The 18,777-nt window shown below is 34.7% G+C and overlaps 3 protein-coding genes and 1 non-coding gene across 4 annotated transcripts; 3 read left to right on the forward strand and 1 right to left on the reverse strand.

The window, feature by feature from the left end:
• Nucleotides 1-2,396: 2,396 nt before the first annotated feature.
• On the reverse strand, nucleotides 2,397-2,470 carry TRNAN-GUU (transfer RNA asparagine (anticodon GUU)). The gene has a single exon. It is a non-coding gene; the product is annotated as a tRNA-Asn (tRNA).
• Nucleotides 2,471-3,018: 548 nt separating this feature from the next.
• LOC142627821 (pentatricopeptide repeat-containing protein At1g69290-like) lies at nucleotides 3,019-8,472 on the forward strand. Its single transcript, XM_075801717.1, has 3 exons — nucleotides 3,019-7,347; nucleotides 7,583-7,639; nucleotides 8,096-8,472. The coding sequence occupies exon 1, from the start codon at nucleotides 3,091-3,093 to the stop codon at nucleotides 5,062-5,064; it is 1,974 nt and encodes a 657-aa protein (XP_075657832.1). The 5' UTR covers nucleotides 3,019-3,090; the 3' UTR covers nucleotides 5,065-7,347; nucleotides 7,583-7,639; nucleotides 8,096-8,472.
• On the forward strand, nucleotides 6,531-8,168 carry LOC142629228 (uncharacterized). Its single transcript, XM_075803187.1, has 3 exons — nucleotides 6,531-7,347; nucleotides 7,583-7,639; nucleotides 8,131-8,168. Exons 1-3 carry the CDS (start codon nucleotides 6,531-6,533, stop codon nucleotides 8,166-8,168), a joined length of 912 nt encoding a protein of 303 aa, XP_075659302.1.
• A 1,949-nt stretch (nucleotides 8,473-10,421) lies between the features above and the next one.
• On the forward strand, nucleotides 10,422-17,689 carry LOC142627822 (putative inactive purple acid phosphatase 1). Its single transcript, XM_075801718.1, has 13 exons — nucleotides 10,422-10,526; nucleotides 11,113-11,298; nucleotides 11,522-11,613; nucleotides 12,568-12,634; nucleotides 12,744-12,866; nucleotides 13,782-13,874; nucleotides 14,137-14,266; nucleotides 14,635-14,716; nucleotides 15,082-15,214; nucleotides 15,685-15,890; nucleotides 15,977-16,102; nucleotides 16,533-16,842; nucleotides 17,254-17,689. The coding sequence occupies exons 2-13, from the start codon at nucleotides 11,116-11,118 to the stop codon at nucleotides 17,557-17,559; spliced, it is 1,851 nt and encodes a 616-aa protein (XP_075657833.1). The 5' UTR covers nucleotides 10,422-10,526; nucleotides 11,113-11,115; the 3' UTR covers nucleotides 17,560-17,689.
• The last annotated feature ends 1,088 nt before the right edge of the window (nucleotides 17,690-18,777 follow it).

Genomic DNA, 18,777 nt, shown 5'->3' on the forward strand with positions numbered 1-18,777 from the left:
GAGAATGTGGAGAAAAGCAAAAACACTCTCCTTTCTCTCCTAGAAATCTAATCCGCAACACCATAAGGAGTATTCGAAGGGAAAGACCTCCAATAGGATGGAAGAAGCTTAATACTGATCATTCATGCATGGGTAGACTAGACCAGGCAGAGCTGGATGTGGAGGTATAGTGAGGGATGAATAGGGTGGATGGGTTGCAGGCTTCACCAGACACATTGGGTCAACTAACAGCTTCACAGCAGAATTATGGGGGCTCAGAGATGGTCTTCTGCTCTGCTGCAACTTAAATATTGATTATCTTATTGTTGAATTGGATGCACAAGTTGTGGTGGATGTCTTTAAAAATGCTGCTTATGTAAACAATGTAATTTCTCCCATCTTGGATGATTGCAGGTAATTGGCAGCTCACTTTCAGTGGATCTAGTTTAATCATTGCTACCACCAAGCCAATCGGTGCGTAGATCTGCTTGCTAGAATGGGTGCTACTCAGGACTTAGATTTTATTTCTTTTGTTAGTCCACCTGTGGACATTTATAATGCTTTTGAGGATGATCATAATGGTATTTATTTTAACAGGATGTGTCTTGAACTTGATGTAGCTGTTTAGTTTGTTTAATGCATCGTCGTCGTTTACCAAAAAGAAAAAAACTCAAGACACAAAAGCACACATATACATACATATATATATATATATATATATATATATATATATATATATGTATGTACGTAGGAACTTTAGGTAATAAGAATGACGTTAGCAAGTATGAATACTTCAATGGACATTTATTAATCGATCAGGTATCCCGAATACAACTCTTTATGAAGGCAAGACCGCAAAGTCCATAAGCCTCAAATTTCACAGAGTAGCCTCTAAGGCTTAACAAGACTTGTGAAATTTGGGTCCTTGGATCAATGTGGATCCCCCAAGTACTATTACAAGTGGATGCTTATATATATATATATATATATATATATATATATATATATGTAAGATAAGTTGAATTTAGTAATTATATATATGTAAGATAAGTTGAATTTAGTAATTGTTTACTATCGTAATTGTTAATATTAACACCTTGGTTAATATCTATATATTTTGGAACTTGACCTAAGTTCTCTTTTCTCTATGCTTTTCTAAGTTTTTTATACTTGCTATATTTTCTACACTCCTTTTTTGTCTTCCATGGTCATTTTCTCCTCCTTTTATACTGGTTTTAGAGGACCTAAAATTACTATTCTCTCCTTCTACTTTGGTCTTGTCGTTTGCCCTTAGATTTGAGGCTCTGGATGTTTTCTTTCATTTTCTTATTCTTATTTCGTTTTCCTAGGAACTTGTTTCTAAAAGTATCTTAATTGATTTTCCTAGGTGGTTCTAGTATTAGTCGAGGTTAATGAGAATGGGTCCTTTCTCTAGGCTGGGAGAAGGACACTTCAAAGGTTCTCTTGGATTGATAAAGACTTTACGCACTGAGTCTTCTTCTTGAAAGTTGTATAGATGCTTCTTTAGGTGAACTCCTAAATTTGTTAGGCATCTTTCTTCTTCCATTATTCCTTTTGGTCAAGGTTTCTTGAATCCTTTTCTCATGGATTAGTTGGTTTTCAGTTTCAGTCTTCAAGGTTTCGTGATATCATTCGTCCTTTTTTGGCTTTTCTACAAAGGGAACTCGGTCCTTTGTGGTTGTTTCCTTGGTGAAGCTATTAGGCTTGCTTTATGGGTCTCATTTGAGGATTTGTTTTTCTTTGCACCTTTTTTTTGGGCTTATTCAAGGTCTTTTCTTTGTTCTTTTTTCATTATTGGGCTTTTGCCCATTCTTCTTGGTTCTTCAGCCACTTCTACAAGAGTGTTCTCATAGAATCATGGGTCCTTTATGTTCACATGAGGTCCATGATTTGGTTCCTTAGACTGGGCTTTTTCTCTTGTGATTTTTTAGGTATCAACAATTTTTTTTATTTTTGGTCACACAATTACTATTCACATGATTATAGAATTGAAAGTTTTTCAAAATCATTAAGTAGACAAGTCAGAATAGACCTAGCTTTTGATTACTCTATAACAATAGGGGGTAAATGAAAAAAGAATATCAAAAAGTTATCGTATGATTTACAAAATGCCTCATTGACTTTTGGATATAGGAAAAAAAAACCTAAGAACTTAAGTAAAGAAAAAATTTAGAAGGAAAAAAACAATAGGAAAAAAAAAAACCTAAGAACTTAAGTAAAGAAAAACGTTTAAAAAGAAAAAGAAAAACATTCAAGATAACTTAAGAAAAAAAATTTAAGAGAACATAATTATAGAAAAACATTTAAAAAGAAAAAAAAAAAACTAAGAACTTAAGACATTTAAAAAGAAAAAGAAAAAGAAAAAACATTTAAAAAGAAAGAGTAAAACAGTTAGGCGCTAGAAGGAGGGCTTGAACCTCCGACCTTGTGGTTAACAGCCACACGCTCTAACCAACTGAGCTATTCCAGCTGTTGTTAACATGGTTTACAAAATAATTATAAATTTTCAAAACCTCTCAAGTCCTAACTCTGTTTCCTTCCGTTGAAGTCCGACCACTATGTTTTGGTTTGGATCGGTTAGCAATAAGTCTACTTCGGTTGTTCATTTTTAAATGGACAAACTATGTTATAATATTTTTATAAAATATTAGTGTGGATAATCTCTTATTAGTTATCATCTTCACTTATCATTAATATCATTTTTTTTATTTATCAATAATCATTCGCTACATCAGCAGTTTATGAAATTTTTTGTAAAATAGTTTATATTTCTAGTATTATTCTTTTCAATAATCTAGTTGATTTTAATTAACTCAACTAGTAAAATCTTTAATAATTAAATAAAAAATTTAAAATTCAAGTCCTACCAATACTAAAAAATCAATTGGCGTTTGACCCCGATAAAAAGTTATCGTATGAGACGACAAGATGAAACTTTCTTAAAAATAAAAAAAAAAATTTAAGAGACATTGGGTTGAATAAACGGATGAGATTTGAGCTATTGAACCCACGAATTAGAACAAGACGACAACCACAGCAGAACTAGAATATGGGAAAATTGGAAGAAATCAGTGAAGAACAATAGAGAGAATGTGGAGAAAAGCAAAAACACTCTCCTTTCTCTCCCACAGACCATTCTCTTCCTCCACACCTGAAACCCCAAACCCAACTCTCTATTCCTTTCTCCAACCCTCCATTTTTTCTCTCAACAAAACAACAACCCCACTTCCCAAAACACCTTCACAAGACACAAAGCCACAACCTTTGACCCAAAACCACATAGCCACTTTAGAAACCAATCTCCACCAAGCCCTTATCACAAACAACACTGATGAGGCCTGGAAGTCCTTCAAGACTCTCACTGCAAACTCTGTTTTCCCAAGTAAGTCTCTCACAAACTCTCTCATCACCCACTTGTCCTCGCTCAGTGACATTCACAGCCTCAAGAGGGCTTTTGCTTCTGTAATTTACATCATTGAGAAAAACCCAGATGAGTTAAAGTTTGAAACTTTGGTGAGAGTTTTGGATTCTATGAAAATTGCCAACACTGCTGCACCTGCTTTTGCTTTGATTAGATGTATGTTTAAGAATAGGTATTTTGTGCCATTTGGGTTGTGGGGCAATGTGGTAGTTGAAATCACTAGGAAAAATAAAAACTTTGCTGCCTTTTTGCGGGTTTTCGACGAGTGTTGTAGGATTGCTAGGGATGAGAAGCTGGATTTTATGAAACCCGACTTGCCGGCTTGTAATGCGGCATTGGAGGGGTGTTGTTGTGAGCTTGAATCCGTGAGTGATGCAGAGAATGTGGTTGAAACTATGTCGGTTTTGGGAATTAGGCCCGATGAATCGAGTTTTGGCTTTCTTGCATATTTGTATGCACTTAAGGGGCTTGAGGAAAAGATAATTGAGTTGGAAAATTTGATGGGCGGGTTTGGTTTTTCGAATAAAAGTGTCTTTTTTAGCAATTTGATTAGTGGGTATGTTAAGTTGGGCAATTTAGAATTTGTTTCGAAAACTATTCTGCGTAGCTTGAAGGTAGAGGGAGAAAGTACAATTTTTGGTGAAGAAACTTATTGTGAAGTGGTTAAGGGATTTCTAAACAATGGAGGTATTAAGGGTTTAGCAACTTTGATCATTGAAGCTCAAAAGTTAGAGGCTTCAGATGTTGTGGTTGATAGCTCTGTTGGGTATGGTATTGTTAATGCCTGTGTTAAACTTGGATTATCCGATAAGGCACACAGTATTCTTGAGGAAATGGATGTTCAGGGAGGTTCCGTGGGGCTTGGGGTCTATGTGCCAATCTTGAAGGCTTACTGCAAAGAGCATCGAACAGCTGAAGCTACTCAATTGGTCATGGAAATTAGTAATTTGGGTCTTCAGTTGGATGTAGAAATCTATGATGCTCTGATAGAAGCATCCATGTCAAGCCAAGATTTTCCATCAGCTTTTTCTTTGTTTAGGGACATGAGGGAAGCAAGAATACCTGAACTTAAGGGGAGTTACTTAACTATAATGACTGGCTTAATGGAGAATCATCGGCCTGAGCTGATGGCAGCCTTCTTAGATGAGGTTGTTGAGGATCCTCGAATTGAAGTGGGAACCCATGACTGGAATTCAATTATTCATGCATTTTGTAAATCTGGGCGGCTAGAAGATGCTAGGAGGACTTTGAGAAGGATGATATTCCTCCAGTTTGAACCAAATGACCAGACATATTTGTCCCTAATTAATGGGTATGTGACTGTGGAGAAATATTTCAGCGTTTTAATGCTTTGGAATGAGGTTAAACGAAAAGTCTCCAGCGATGGACAGAAGGGGGTCAAATTTGATCACACCCTGGTGGATGCATTCCTTTATGCTCTGGTTAAGGGAGGTTTCTTTGATGCAGTGATGCAAGTTGTGGAGAAGACTCAGGAGATGAAGATCTTTGTAGATAAGTGGAGGTACAAGCAAGCATTTATGGAGACCCATAAAAAACTCAAAGTGGCAAAATTGAGAAAGAGGAACTTTAGAAAAATGGAATCACTTATTGCTTTCAAGAATTGGGCCGGTCTAAATGCATGAACTTCAACAGTTCCCAGCATCCAGGTTCTCCATTTGAGCTTCTGTTGACATCTCTGGCTGATTAACAACCACCTTTATTGGAATTTTTAGGCAAAGGTACTTGCTAATTGGCTCACTCTTTTTAAAACTGGGCTCATTTGGATGCATGTACATCAAAAGTAGCTTTATTTCCCATTTGTTTGGGCTCAAAATCACAGTTTAAAGCATGGTAAATAGTGTGTGAGAATCCAGCGAGGATGTTGAAATATATGGTCTATAAGAGCATTCCCAAAAGTTGGGCTGGTTTGAAGCAGGAACTGCAGAAGCACCTGATACTTGATGTTGTTGAGCAAGGCAATTGCTCACGATGCAGAGAAGCATTTGCTTGGCATTTTCAAATGTAACTGAACGAGAACTTAAGGAAAATGAAAGACCTTATTGCTTTTCTAAGTTCACCAAGGCTTCTGCTCGTGATACAAAGCTCAGAGGCTGCCCCACCCACACTGGAGGGAAGTTTTGAAATTGTATCAGTTACTAGTGTTGAATTTCATAATTTCATAATAAGTTCAATAATGTTGCTGAGGCAGTTTAACCAGGTTTTTTATGTGGATTAGAATTAATTTAATAACTCTTTTTGGCAGAATGTGTGGAAATTTATGTGTTAATGGAGGGAATCAGTTAAAAGAGTGTACTTAATAATGGGGCTTCTCTCAAGCTGCTCAGCTTCACTGGGAATGCAGGGCAACTCTAAAATCTTCTTCTTCTTTTTTTGGCCGAAAGCTGCAATAGGAAAACTTGCTGTTTGATATTTTATTTCTCCAAATTGGAATGTAGTCTGGAACTTTAAGTGATTTTTTCCCCCACACTAGCATAAATTAAAACCCTTGTATTGTAATTGTAAGCAGTTGAATGGGCAGTATAGTTTTCATTCTTGTTTTGATTATTGAACTGAGATCAAAGAAAGGCTTATTTAACCTGTAATAGTTATGTTGTAAGTTTACTATGCACCTGGATGTGTTGGCACTTAAATTGTTAAAATAAGTAAGTGATGTTCTTCTGTTCTTTGGGTGCTCCTAAAAGTAAACCCTTTCTCCATTTCTAAAGCTCTTTTTCAGTTTTTGTGTGCAAGTGGGCTTAAAGGCTATCCACAATCTGCGCTTGGACACCACTAGGTACAAAGGTGTAAATGTGAATGTGTTTGTATCACCCTTGAGCCCACCGTTTTTGGCTGAATTTTATCTTTAGTCCTTACTGTTGATGTAAATGCATGTTGCTTAGCTAGAACCCATAACAGATGGGCACATCTTTTTAGGAAGAAAAAAAGGAAAAAGGACAACGTTGAAAATGATCACCTCCACCGAAAAAGAACAGTCTGCCAGCCCCTCCCTTGTCTCTTAAAAAATGAAACACACAAGTGAACCACTTCTTTTACTTTGCTTCATATTTCATGTTTATGAACCTCCAAACTGTTACCAAAACCTTCACCAATGTCACTCACCCCTACTGCATGGCTCTTCATCAACATCCTGCTCTTGCTCCCCTTAGTTCACACTGTCTTAGCCACAGCACACAACACCCCAATAAATGGTACATGTGATGACACATGTGGCAACATCCCCATAAAGTACCCCTTCGGCACTGGATTTGGATGTGGCCATCCTGTCTTTGCCAGATACATAAAATGCAGTTCCGGGACACTACAATTCTCTACTGGCACCGGCATTTACACTATCTCCTCAATCGACTACCCGAGCAACACCATAGTTGTCACAGATCCCCTCATGTCAACCTGTTCTTCAATGCAAAACTCAGGAAGCTTCATCTTAGATAGGACGAGCCCCTTCATTATAACATCTGATGATATTTTCGTTCTGCTCGGGTGCTCAACAACGTCTCCTGTGTTTGATGCTGATGAAGAACTATGTGATACCGGATCAGGCTCTCGGATTTGTAGAGGGCTGTATTCTTGCAAGGGAGTGACAGGCATTGGTTTGCCACAAAATGCACCTGTTTCTACATGTTGTGTCTATGACTCACCACTTAGCCTTGGCTCAGGTTATGCATTGGACCTTCCTAAGCTCCAATGCTCATCATATACATCAATCTACGGGTTTGGGGATGATGAGGGGGATCCAATGAAATGGAAATTCGGAATCTCTTTGCAGTATAATGATTCATATGACACTGAGACGTGCAAGGACTGTGAAGCAAGTGGTGGCTTGTGCGGTTTTGCTGGTTTGGACCAGTCATTTGCTTGTGTTTGTAAGAATGGGGCAAACAGCAGCAACAACTGCCTTGGACGAGGTTAGTTCATAACCATGCTTATTTTGTTATTGACAGTTTTCTTTCAAATCAGGGATCTCCTCCAACTTATTATGTGTTTAAAACACAAGTAGATGATTATTTGAATTTCTACATAATAGATTGGAAAAAATTATGTCTGTTGGTTACGACATGGACTTTAGCCAAGTTATGTGAGATTTTTCTTTGTGACTTTATATGTTTGCATATGAAATTTGATATGGTTTGATATGATTAGGGTATGCTTGGAGCGGGACATGGGGACTAAAAATTCAATTGAAGATGATTCTTGGAGGTACATAAATTGCAGTGCCTTTATCTTTTTTCTACTTTATGTTTCACTACCTTTCCCACCAAAAGTCTTCTTTGCTGAAGAATTTTTAGGCAGGGTAATGCTTTGCCTTTTTCTTTTTAATAATCCAACTATATTCAGAATGGCCAAGAGCCGTGCAGTTCAACTAGCACCTCTTGGTATTTTCAACAGAGATATCTAGGGTTCAAATCTCCTATCCCCCAACTATTGGATTATCAAAAAAAGTAATATTGTAATTGGAATGCTCACTTTTGTCTTTTTAATGTTTTGAAACCAAAATCTCAACATTAATTCAAAACTACCCCTAAGTTCTAGGGTTTAAATTTTTAAAATGTAATTTCCCCCAAGAAAAAATGAACTTGTATATACATCCAGGTGATATGATAAGAAATTAATATGCACATGATGCTTTCTCCTTATACTTTTTTTTTTTGCTAGGAATCTGGCTCTCTTGGATGTTGCTATTTTTGTAGGATGCCTCAAAACTCTTGGCGATACAAACTACCAATGAAGGGCTTATTTGGAACACTTCTCTCACACTCTTGGTGAAAGTGGAGACATTGTCATTCCTATAGGGTTCATTTATAATTCTCAAAAGTTGTTCTCAAAGATCTCAATTTTGAGTCTAGGAGTTTTGCAGACTTAATGGTTTTCTAAATCAGATTAGAGGATTGAGACAGATAATATGGTTTGGGTGGCTGCTGTAACTATTTGATTTCAACTTTAGATGCCTTCTATTTGTTTATTCTATATTTGTCATGACTCTTTTATTGGGTATTGCTAATGGTGACATATATGCTCCTTTAGTTTGCAAATATGAGCTATTTAACCTCACATTTATAATAGTATTATATTCTCTACAATTTAGCAGATCAAAAATATTCTCTACAATGTTATATTTTCTGAAATACATGAATGTTGATCAAAATGAATCCCGCCAAGTAAGTCCGATGCATGCATATAGGAACCACTTTCGTTTGATACAATATAATTGGATGTTAACCCTTAAAATTATTATTAAATGTAATTATGAGTTGTAATATATTGTGACTGATCCATAAGTTAAGGTTTTGTAAGTATAAGGATCATATGTTTCAAGTAAAATTGAGAAAGTTCATTTTACGGGTAAGATCTTATTTCTTGTATCTAAAAGTGTATATGATATTATGTCATCTAAAGTTTTAGATAATGTGACATTAGATAGTAGATACACCAATTTGAAATATTTAATCCCAAAAATGAAATGGGTCTTGTAAAGGAGTGGTATGAGGGCAGAATTTAAGCAATAATAAATGTTTAATTATGGGCTAAATATGCCTATTTTTTGAAGGGGAAAAAAAACTTATCAATTATTCATTAGTTTATAAGCATAGATTTACCATGGTTGTGTCTTTTTCTTAATATGTGTTTGAAGTTTGATTTTATTTTCTAAAACATATATACAAAATATAATTTAATGAGAATTAAATACAACTTAACTCATGTCCTTAGAGCACACTTCAGTAAGTACAAAATATTATTTAACTGAGTATTATATATAAAATACTGTATGTTCCCAATCAAATTAAGATACATGAATGCTTGACCAATACAAGTATACAGCACAAACAATTCTATATATTTTTTTATAAAATAATTAAATTCAATATAACTATGTATTTCAATTTAACTAGAGAATCTAAAATACAACATCTATATATCTACACCTAAATTTTACCCGTTAATAAAACTCTTGATTTATTAATTATGCACAATTCATGCACATAAGTTCGAGATGGTGGGACAGAGGGATTGCTTTCAATTGAGATTAGCAAGGATGCATTTGGAAAGAACCCTATGCCTCTTGCTCATTGCTTACTAGTGCCCTCGTGAGGTTAAAATAACAATTATGACTTACCCGATTTTCTTACTTGCAAGTCTGAACTTAATGAGTAAAATCATACTACAGTAACATCCAACTAGAGAAGTTACTCTAATTGTCCCCTTCTTACACTTGTTCGAGATGGCTGTGCGTGTCTTTTTCTTCATATTTGTTTAACTATACTTTTTCTTTAAAGAAAATCATTTATACATATACACCCAAAAATTAAAATAAACACTCAATTATTAAAATCTGATGTGTCTGTATGACATCGCACCACAGTCGAATCTTCCTTCAAAGATTCTAAGGTTCTTTTACAATATGTCAAAAATCGTGCCAATAATAATCATAATAATACAATATTATATACAACTTTGTTTTTTCGAAAAAAGTATTGCAACTGTCTCTCCCTCGCCATTTTTTTTTATAAGCAATGTCATTTTAAAAATCATGTGGCAGAGTAATACTATTTTAAATTTAATTTAAAAAATAGTTCTTTTTTTTTTTTAAAGGACAGGATTGGGTCAATACATTGCTTAAAAGATGACAAATTTAAGTGTACTTTTCTTTAATATTTAAATATGAATTATTTAGCTTAGTATATTATAATTTTTTTTTGTTTGAAAACCGTCTGTCCTGTTATTAGAGATGCAATACTAATTAATTTTTTGTAATTAGGTTTTATGAACATTTCTTTTACTATTACTAATAGCTAATTCACTTAAAATTGTAATATTTCAAGAAAAAAAAAAAGATAACTTTTGAAGTGTAGAACAATAGACTTTATTTTATTAAAAACATTATTGCAACTATACTTAATAAGTAAAAAAGAAAAACAAGGAAAAAAAAATGGAAACTGAGTTATTTAACAAAAATGGACCACCAAAATGTTTTGTTCAGCATGCAGTACAGTTCTTACTTCTTATTACTTTGGCCAACACATTTATCCACATTCCAATTCACGTACTTGTTCTGAGAGTGAGGGTTCTACCATAGCATCTTCTACAGGTGATCACTTCTTTCTCTCTATTTCCTTTTCTGTACAACTTACTTCAGTTTCTTTAATTACCCAGTTAGCCCTCTTTTGCTTTTTCAAAAATCTTTTGTTGGGTGCTAGAATTGGATACCCAGTTGCTTGTTTTAGTTTTTTCTGTGACCACTTTTTTAGAACAGCCAAATTATCAGTAAGTATAAGAAGAAAAGTAGACATTTTTTGTGTGTGTAAGGCTCTTTTGGAGTTGCAAGTGAGAGTGATGCTAAGGATAGTATGAAATTTACCTGATAAGTCTTATAAATTGATGGGACAACAATCATAAAAAATAAAAAGTAATTCAAATATTTATTTAAGCCAAACTATGTACTGTTCAACCACAACATTGAATTGATGTAAAAAGAATGATCTTTTCAAATGACAATTAAATTTAATCATGTGATTCATTCGTCAATGCAATTACATGGTTAAATTTAATTGGAGAATCTACCTGAGTTTTATCCATTATTCATTATGTTGTTGAAATAGCTTTAGCATTTTCCTGCAAGTAATTTCTTGGGTTGGCATAGAATTAATTTTATCAAATTTTGTTTTTTGTATCAGGTGATGGGTGGGAAGAGAGTATTGAAAATGTGCACCTTGGCATTTGTTCTGTTGGGTCTTGCAAGCCTTCAGGAGGCAATGTCACATGGAGTTCACCCGCTCTCCAAAATTGCTACTCACAAGACAACATATGCTTTTGATGACCGCGCCTATGTTAATGTCACTCCTACTGTTCTTGGAGTGAAGGTATATAAGCTTCAATAAGAACTTGCTTTTAATTATAGTCTCTTTTCTCTCATTCCTTACCTTGAAAGCATCAACCTATGATGGAAACAAGTTTCTCAATTATAAGTTTTGAAAGATGGAATGTACTGTTGACACCTATCATCACAATTTGTTATAAATTGGGATGAAACAGCCTCAAGTTTGTGTTTTAATTAGAACTGATGCTAGATTTTCACTGTTTTAGGGGGAAACTACAGTCTGGGTGACAGTGGACTTTAGTTCTCCAACCCCATCTAATGATGATTGGATTGCAGTGTTTTCTCCTGCCAATTTCAGGTAAATATAAATTTCTTCGCCATAGTCAGAACTTATATATGGCTTTTGAATACAATCAGGAACCTCTAGAATGATTTTCTTCTGATATCTTTCTTCATGCATTTGTTCAAATTAGTGGCATTGATCATTAAGTTGGAAGCACTTTGAAAATTCTAAAATTGATCCCAATATTATAATTAATGGATTAATAACCGTGTATGCCCAATATTAATAGGTTTTCAGTTAACACAATCACAATAATAATCACTACAGTCCAAAGCAAAAATAAAAACAATAAAATGAATTCAAGGATTTTACTGAAAAAACTTTCCACTATAGAAGAAACAGTTACAAATGGTTGATACTCACAAAACCTTTAGACTAGACTCTACTTCCTTAGCAATCAACCTATTGGCCTCCCACTGCAGTGGTTCCAGAACTCTAGAGTCCTTCTATAGAACTTCCTTCATAAACAAACTCATCTGCATCAATCCGGAAGTTTGGTTTATTAGTGAACTAACTAACAAGGATTAACAACTTCTGTGGTTTGGATGGAAATCAATTTAGGCTCACAAGGTGAAAAAACATAGGAGATATATTTTCTATTTAGGCTCAAGCAAAGAGGGTTTCTTAGAATGCTCTTGGCACATGAGCCTCAACCTTGAAAGTCGTCCTTCAAAGGGTATTAATAGGTAGGTCAAAGTTTAGGTTAAATCAGTCTTCAAGTAGAATTAGGATTGTGAAATATATTTTCCCGCTCAAGTGAAGTCTCTTGGTTTTAATGATCTGCTTGAGTGAGGCCTGAGTTCGCTCAAGCAAGCTTTCTGAACTTTGAGATCTTCAAGCAGCTCTTTTCTGAAAACTTCACCTAATTAAATTGCAATGCTTATAATCCTCGTTAACACATGTTTTGGCACATGGAATTTGCCCACACAAACCTAAATCCCAATACATTTATTTTTCCTCAATTTGCAGCGCTGCCACATGCCCCAAAGACAACCCATATGTGCTACCTCCAATGTTGTGTACTGCACCTCTCAAGGTTCATGTCACACTTCTTTGCAATGTCTATTTCTTTGTAGCTTCATGGCCTGCTTTTATATGAAGTGGAAAAAGAGCAAAAATTTAACATTATACTTTTTATTTTGCAGTATAAGTATGCAAATTACACCAACCCTAACTACACAAAAACAGGAAAAGGGTCAATGAAGTTTCAGTTGATTAAGCAGAGATCAGACATCTCCTTTGCACTCTTCACCGGAGGCATATCAAATGTATGCTTATTTATGTCCTTGTCCTATGGTCTACATAGTGTCCTTAGTGACTTGTACATTTTACATGCTCCTAATTATATAGAACAAATGCATTGGCTAGTCAGAGTCTCCTATATCTTATTTTGCTTCAAAAAGAAGATTGATGTGCTGTAGTTTAGAATCTTAGATACAAGAATATTAATAATAAGAACTGCTTTCCAGCATCTGTGAAATCTATTTAACAAAGCTTTAGTCCCAACAACTTTGGGCTGGTTACACAAATCCTTTTTAACCATTTAGTTACATTAGTGCCATTTCTTTGTGTGAAACCCTTTGCAATATAAAGTTTTCATAGTTTCTCTACCTATGTTCTTTTTATTTATCCTCTTCTTGATTTGGTATCGTCAAGATGATCCAAATCGACCAAAACCGGTGCATTCATGGTTCTTTTTGCATGTGGTATTTGCATTGGATTTTTCCTTGTCTTTATTGGGCTGCCAATGAAATTTGTTGAGTGATTTTGACTGGTCAAATAACTCTCGTTCTTTCCGCAGCACTTGCCATGTGAGTTAATTAGTCTGAAGCTGTCCATGTGAGTTACATTTCTGGTTCAACTTCATTCATTGTTAAATGTTCCACAGAACCAAATTATGGGAAGAAAAAAACCATCCATTTCCATCTTCCATCTTCACATGATGAACCTAATTCTGTTTGACTTATGCAATTATAATCTGTCATTTACTTTCCATATCACTTCTTATATGATTTGCTGTAAAACTTTAAATGCTTTATACGAGGAGTGATGCTAGAGAGCCACATCATTTTGTAAGACTTTTGTAATAAAATTGGTAGGAGCGTTAGCATTTTCCTTATCCATTACCCCTGCATTTGATTTTGTTAACAATTTATTTATTTGTTTATCATTTCTCATAACAGCCAAAGCTAGTGGCAGTGTCAAACAAGGTAGCTTTTGTAAATCCAAATGCTCCAGTCTATCCCCGCCTAGCACAAGGAAAAGTTTGGAATGAAGTAAGTTCAATATCTGTATTGATTTTTATCTCAAAGCTTTTACTTTCTATAAGCTGAATGACAAGGTCCTCTACTTGTCTGTGTATGGAACTACTACGCAGCAAGGTTTTCTTTCTATACCTGTATTTCTTTCCATTACATAGCTATTCATTTGTTCACAAACTGTTACACTAGGTCTTAATATTAATATTTTTTAGTGGGGAGTGGGGCGTGGCTTACAACATGTCAAGGAAATAATGTATAATGTTCGCATGATCTTCAGATGACTGTAACATGGACAAGTGGATATGGAATTGATGAAGCAGAACCTTTTGTAGAATGGGGTCCAAAAGGAGGAGCCCAAGTAAGATCCCCTGCTGGGACACTTACTTTTGATCGGAACACCATGTGTGGTGCGTAATTTCCATTTTACCTTTAAATTTTGTCTTTTCAGGTAGATCTGTTGGTTTTTTGAAAGAAAATAATCTTGGGTAGGCAAACCACTGCAATCTTGGTAATGGAATTCCAGAAACTTGATTTTGTAATAGGAACTCAATGACATCAGTGTACCCTGGAGTCTGATACATCACACAATTTGTCATAAAAAAGAAAGAAAATTTAAAGTAGAAGTAAATTTAATTCCTTCAAGGAAATTTCTGTTATGGATCTCTTGTAATATTACTTCTTCTTTTTTTTTCATATGTTAAAATCTCTCAGACTTTTTCTCTCCTTGTTATTTTTGGAAAATAGATGAATTTATCTTAGTCATTTATCCATACAGCTGCACCAGCAAGGACAGTAGGATGGCGTGACCCTGGATACATACACACCAGTTTTTTGAAGGAGTTGTGGCCCAACAAAGGGTATGTTATAACTTATTTGCTCATATTATGTTGTTTCTGGTTGTGTCATATTTTTCTGGTTACTTTGTTGGAAGCACCGCGAAAGCTAGCAGGTGGGAAAAACAAACATAAAGTGAAATTTTAATGGGCTAATAAGAACTGAACTTTGTATTTTTCTGTCTTTCATTGTGAATTATCCCAATGAGTTTTATATATGGTCTCTTACAAAGTATTTTGATCCCAAACGTTAACAATTTTAACTACATGGATTCGATTGTAATAGAATGAACCTTGAATTATTGGACTTGCACGTGCTAAAATTTTAGCCCTCTTCTGTTTGATTTGCTTGCTACTTTAACTTCCGATTCTTCTTATTGATTATTCAGGTATACATACAAGCTGGGGCATAGGTTGTTTAATGGTACATGTGTTTGGAGTCAAGAATACTGGTTTAGAGCGTCTCCTTATCCTGGTCAAAATTCTTTGCAACGTGTGATCATATTTGGAGACATGGGAAAGGTGTGAACTCTTTTTCTCTTTTTTGAGAATTGGAAAGGTGTGGGATCTCTTGGAAGACTGTGTGTGCATATGAATAAAGCCCATTTCCCCATTTATAATGACTAGAGACTTCAATACCATCTGATGTATGCATGTTGTTGCAGTGGTTATTAAGTGTAGCATTTTGTTGTTTATGTAAGGACATGTAAATAGATTAATGAAATTTGTCTGACATAATATTAATCCCCCTTCCTTAACCTCTAAAATTCAAAAATATATTTTACTTTTGTTAACATTCACAAATGTCACATTGCGTAAAGGACTATTCATTTATACATTCGCCCTCTTAAGGATGTGTGGCTGCGGGTTTCAATTTAACTGAATATCAATTACCAGTCTTTTTTGGCCTTTTTCATCTTTCAGCATACTGTATATCCAAATTGTACTTGATGCAATCTCACAAGATTTTTGTTTAATTGTCCACCTTGCAGGGTGAAGCTGATGGTTCCTTTGAATTTGAAGATTTCCAGCCTGCATCTCTGAACACTACTAAGCAGCTTATTGAAGACTTAAATAACATTGATATAGTCTTCCATATTGGAGATATAGTCTATGCTATGGGTTATATTGCACAGTGGGACCAGTTCACTGCACAGATTGAGCCAATTGCATCAACTAAGCCTTACATGATTGGAAGGTTTGTCATAATATGCATAAATATCTCATTAAGCATGTAGACATATTCTGATTTTTCTTATGTGACATCATTTAATGTCTTTGCAGTGGTAACCATGAGCGTGACTGGCCAGGAACTGGATCCTTCTACCAGAACATGGATTCAGGAGGAGAGTGTGGTGTGTTAGCCGAGAACATGTTTTATGTCCCTGCTGAGAACAGGGCTAATTTCTGGTATGAAAGTAATACTCAGATATAAAGAACTTTGTTGTAATTTTTTGCTTTATTCATCTGTCATATTCACTATTAGCCATAGGTGCTGCTCATTCAGTTCATACCTTTGACCTGTATGTAGTGTGATAGTATTGTTAGGATCCCAACTGCATGAAATATCTTCCAACACAGCTAGAAATTCTCTAAAACATTCTTTTAATTTCGCCCAAAAAAAAAACATATGCGTCTTCACAACTCAAAACCACTCTTCAAAAATTCTGAAATTACTCCCAAATGCATTGTCTTACATTCACTATTAATGTGGGTTTCTCCAATTTTTGGCTGTAAAGAACCAGCTGCCAAATTGGTTCCACATAAAAATTTTAAAAAATTTACTTGTTCAAGAAGGGAGAAGGGGTGGGATTCTTGATGAACACTTACTTGTTTCCAGGTACTCCACTGACTATGGCATGTTCCGATTCTGCGTAGCTCACACTGAACTTGATTGGAGAGAGGGATCAGAGCAATACAAGTTTATTGAGAACTGCCTCGCATCAGTTGACAGACAAAGACAACCATGGCTAATCTTTCTTGCACATAGAGTACTAGGTTATTCTTCTGTGGACTTTTATGTGGAAGAAGGAGCATTTGAGGAACCAATGGGAAGGGAGGACCTCGAAAAACTTTGGCAGAAGTACAAGGTTGACATTGCCCTCTATGGCCATGTGCACAATTATGAAAGATCATGCCCAGTCTACGAGGTATGATCATGCATAACAAAGCTGTACCATAGTCATTTCTTCCTACATTTTGCACTGCATAGATTCGGTACCACCACAGACATTGCAATTTCTTAAACAACAATTTAATTGTCAAAATAATGGTTAAGTAATAAAATCCACTCTTTACTATCAGTTAAAACTTTTTGGATAAGTGGTAGTTTATCTTGGTATTAGATTAGGTGATCTTAAGTTTGAACCATGCCTCCACTTTACCCCCCATTCAAAAGTTAAAAATTTCACGTGTTGGACTCACTTTTTGAGGGGTAGTCTAAGCATCATGAGGGACAACATAGAATAGTAGCTAAGCGATTAATTAAAAATTCACTTTTTTCTATAAACTTAAGCTTTTAGGACTACTGGTAATTTATATCTTTTTTCTTCTTGCTGCAGAATATCTGCACCAGTCAAGAGAAACACAACTATATAGGCCCCTTGAAGGGAACGATTCATGTGATTGCTGGAGGAGGAGGAGCAAGCCTTCATGAATTTGCTTCCATCAATACCACGTGGAGTATATATAAAGACTATGATAACGGATTCGTCAAACTTACCGCATTTGATCATTCACACCTTTTGTTTGAATATAAGAAGAGCAGGGATGGAAAAGTGTATGACTCTTTCACAATCTCTCGGGATTATAGGGACATCTTGACCTGTACTGTTGATAGTTGTCCAGAAGTTACACTAGCACAGTAGTATCTTTTTTTCTTTTTTTCTTTTTTGGATACAAGCAAAGTAGTATCTTGATACAGATATAAGGGAAATTTTTGTTGATGAGTACTAAGTGCTATTTGTAAATAAAGATTCATTAATGTTGTGTGTGCTAGCAGTTCCTCATCATGTTCTGCTGCTTTAATATTTATTATTCTAATTAATCAAGTCTAAGAAACTAAGCTCTTGTTAAGTCACATTAGCGTAGTATTTTTGTCCACTTCAATCCACTTTAGTATTTTTGTCCAGTTTGGTTCAATATGGTCCACTTCAATCGACTTTAGTATTTCTGTCCACTTCAGTCCACTTTATTCTATTCCAATGGTAAGATCTATTAAGAAAAATCTAAAGGAGTTAATTTAATTATTTTGTCCAAATCTATTAGTACATGAAGTCATTTAAACATTTTTTAAATTAATATTAATCAAACAATAAGATCTTTTAAATAATGCATCATATGAATGTTTTCATTTAAATTTTTAATATGAAAAGAACATTTAAATGATACTGTTTACTAACTAAAAAATTTACAAAGTAACATGATTGATTAGTTTCACATTAACAACATAATAAACAAATTCCTAATTTTTTTTTTTAGTGATACTTAGTTTTCACAAATTTTACTACATATAAGTCTTACAAACCTATATAATATCTAAAAGCTAAAATGTAGTATTTATTATTTCTACTCTTTGTTTGAGGCATATCAACGTAGCATTTTGGTTCACTTAGGTCCATTCAGTCTATTTTGGTCCACTTCGATCTAATAAAGTCCATTTCAGTTCACTTAGGTCATTTGGTCCATTCAAGTCCATTTTGGACTAATTGGCCTAAAAAATACAAATAAAATAGGCATTAAGAGATATGGACCCTAAAAAAAGCAATAAAAATAATAAATATTCAAAAAATTACCTTAAAATTCAAGTTTTAATAATATAGACATTATATTTATATTTGGAAAGGAAAAAAAAAACACTAGATTGCTCTTGGGGTTAGAGGAAATTGTTGAAAATGAGAAATATTTTTCAAGACCAATGCAAGCATATTGTGGGAGATGGAAGAAAAATTCACTTGGCATGATTTTTGACATCGAGATGGGCCTCTTTTTTCCTAAGTACATATTTAAGATAGTCTATAATGATGCAAATATCAAGTTATCTTTTTATATTCTTGAAGGTCATTGGCATTAGCTACCAGGCAAGT

Source organism: Castanea sativa, chromosome 3 (assembly GCF_040712315.1).
Source record: "Castanea sativa cultivar Marrone di Chiusa Pesio chromosome 3, ASM4071231v1".
NCBI lineage: Eukaryota > Viridiplantae > Streptophyta > Magnoliopsida > Fagales > Fagaceae > Castanea > Castanea sativa.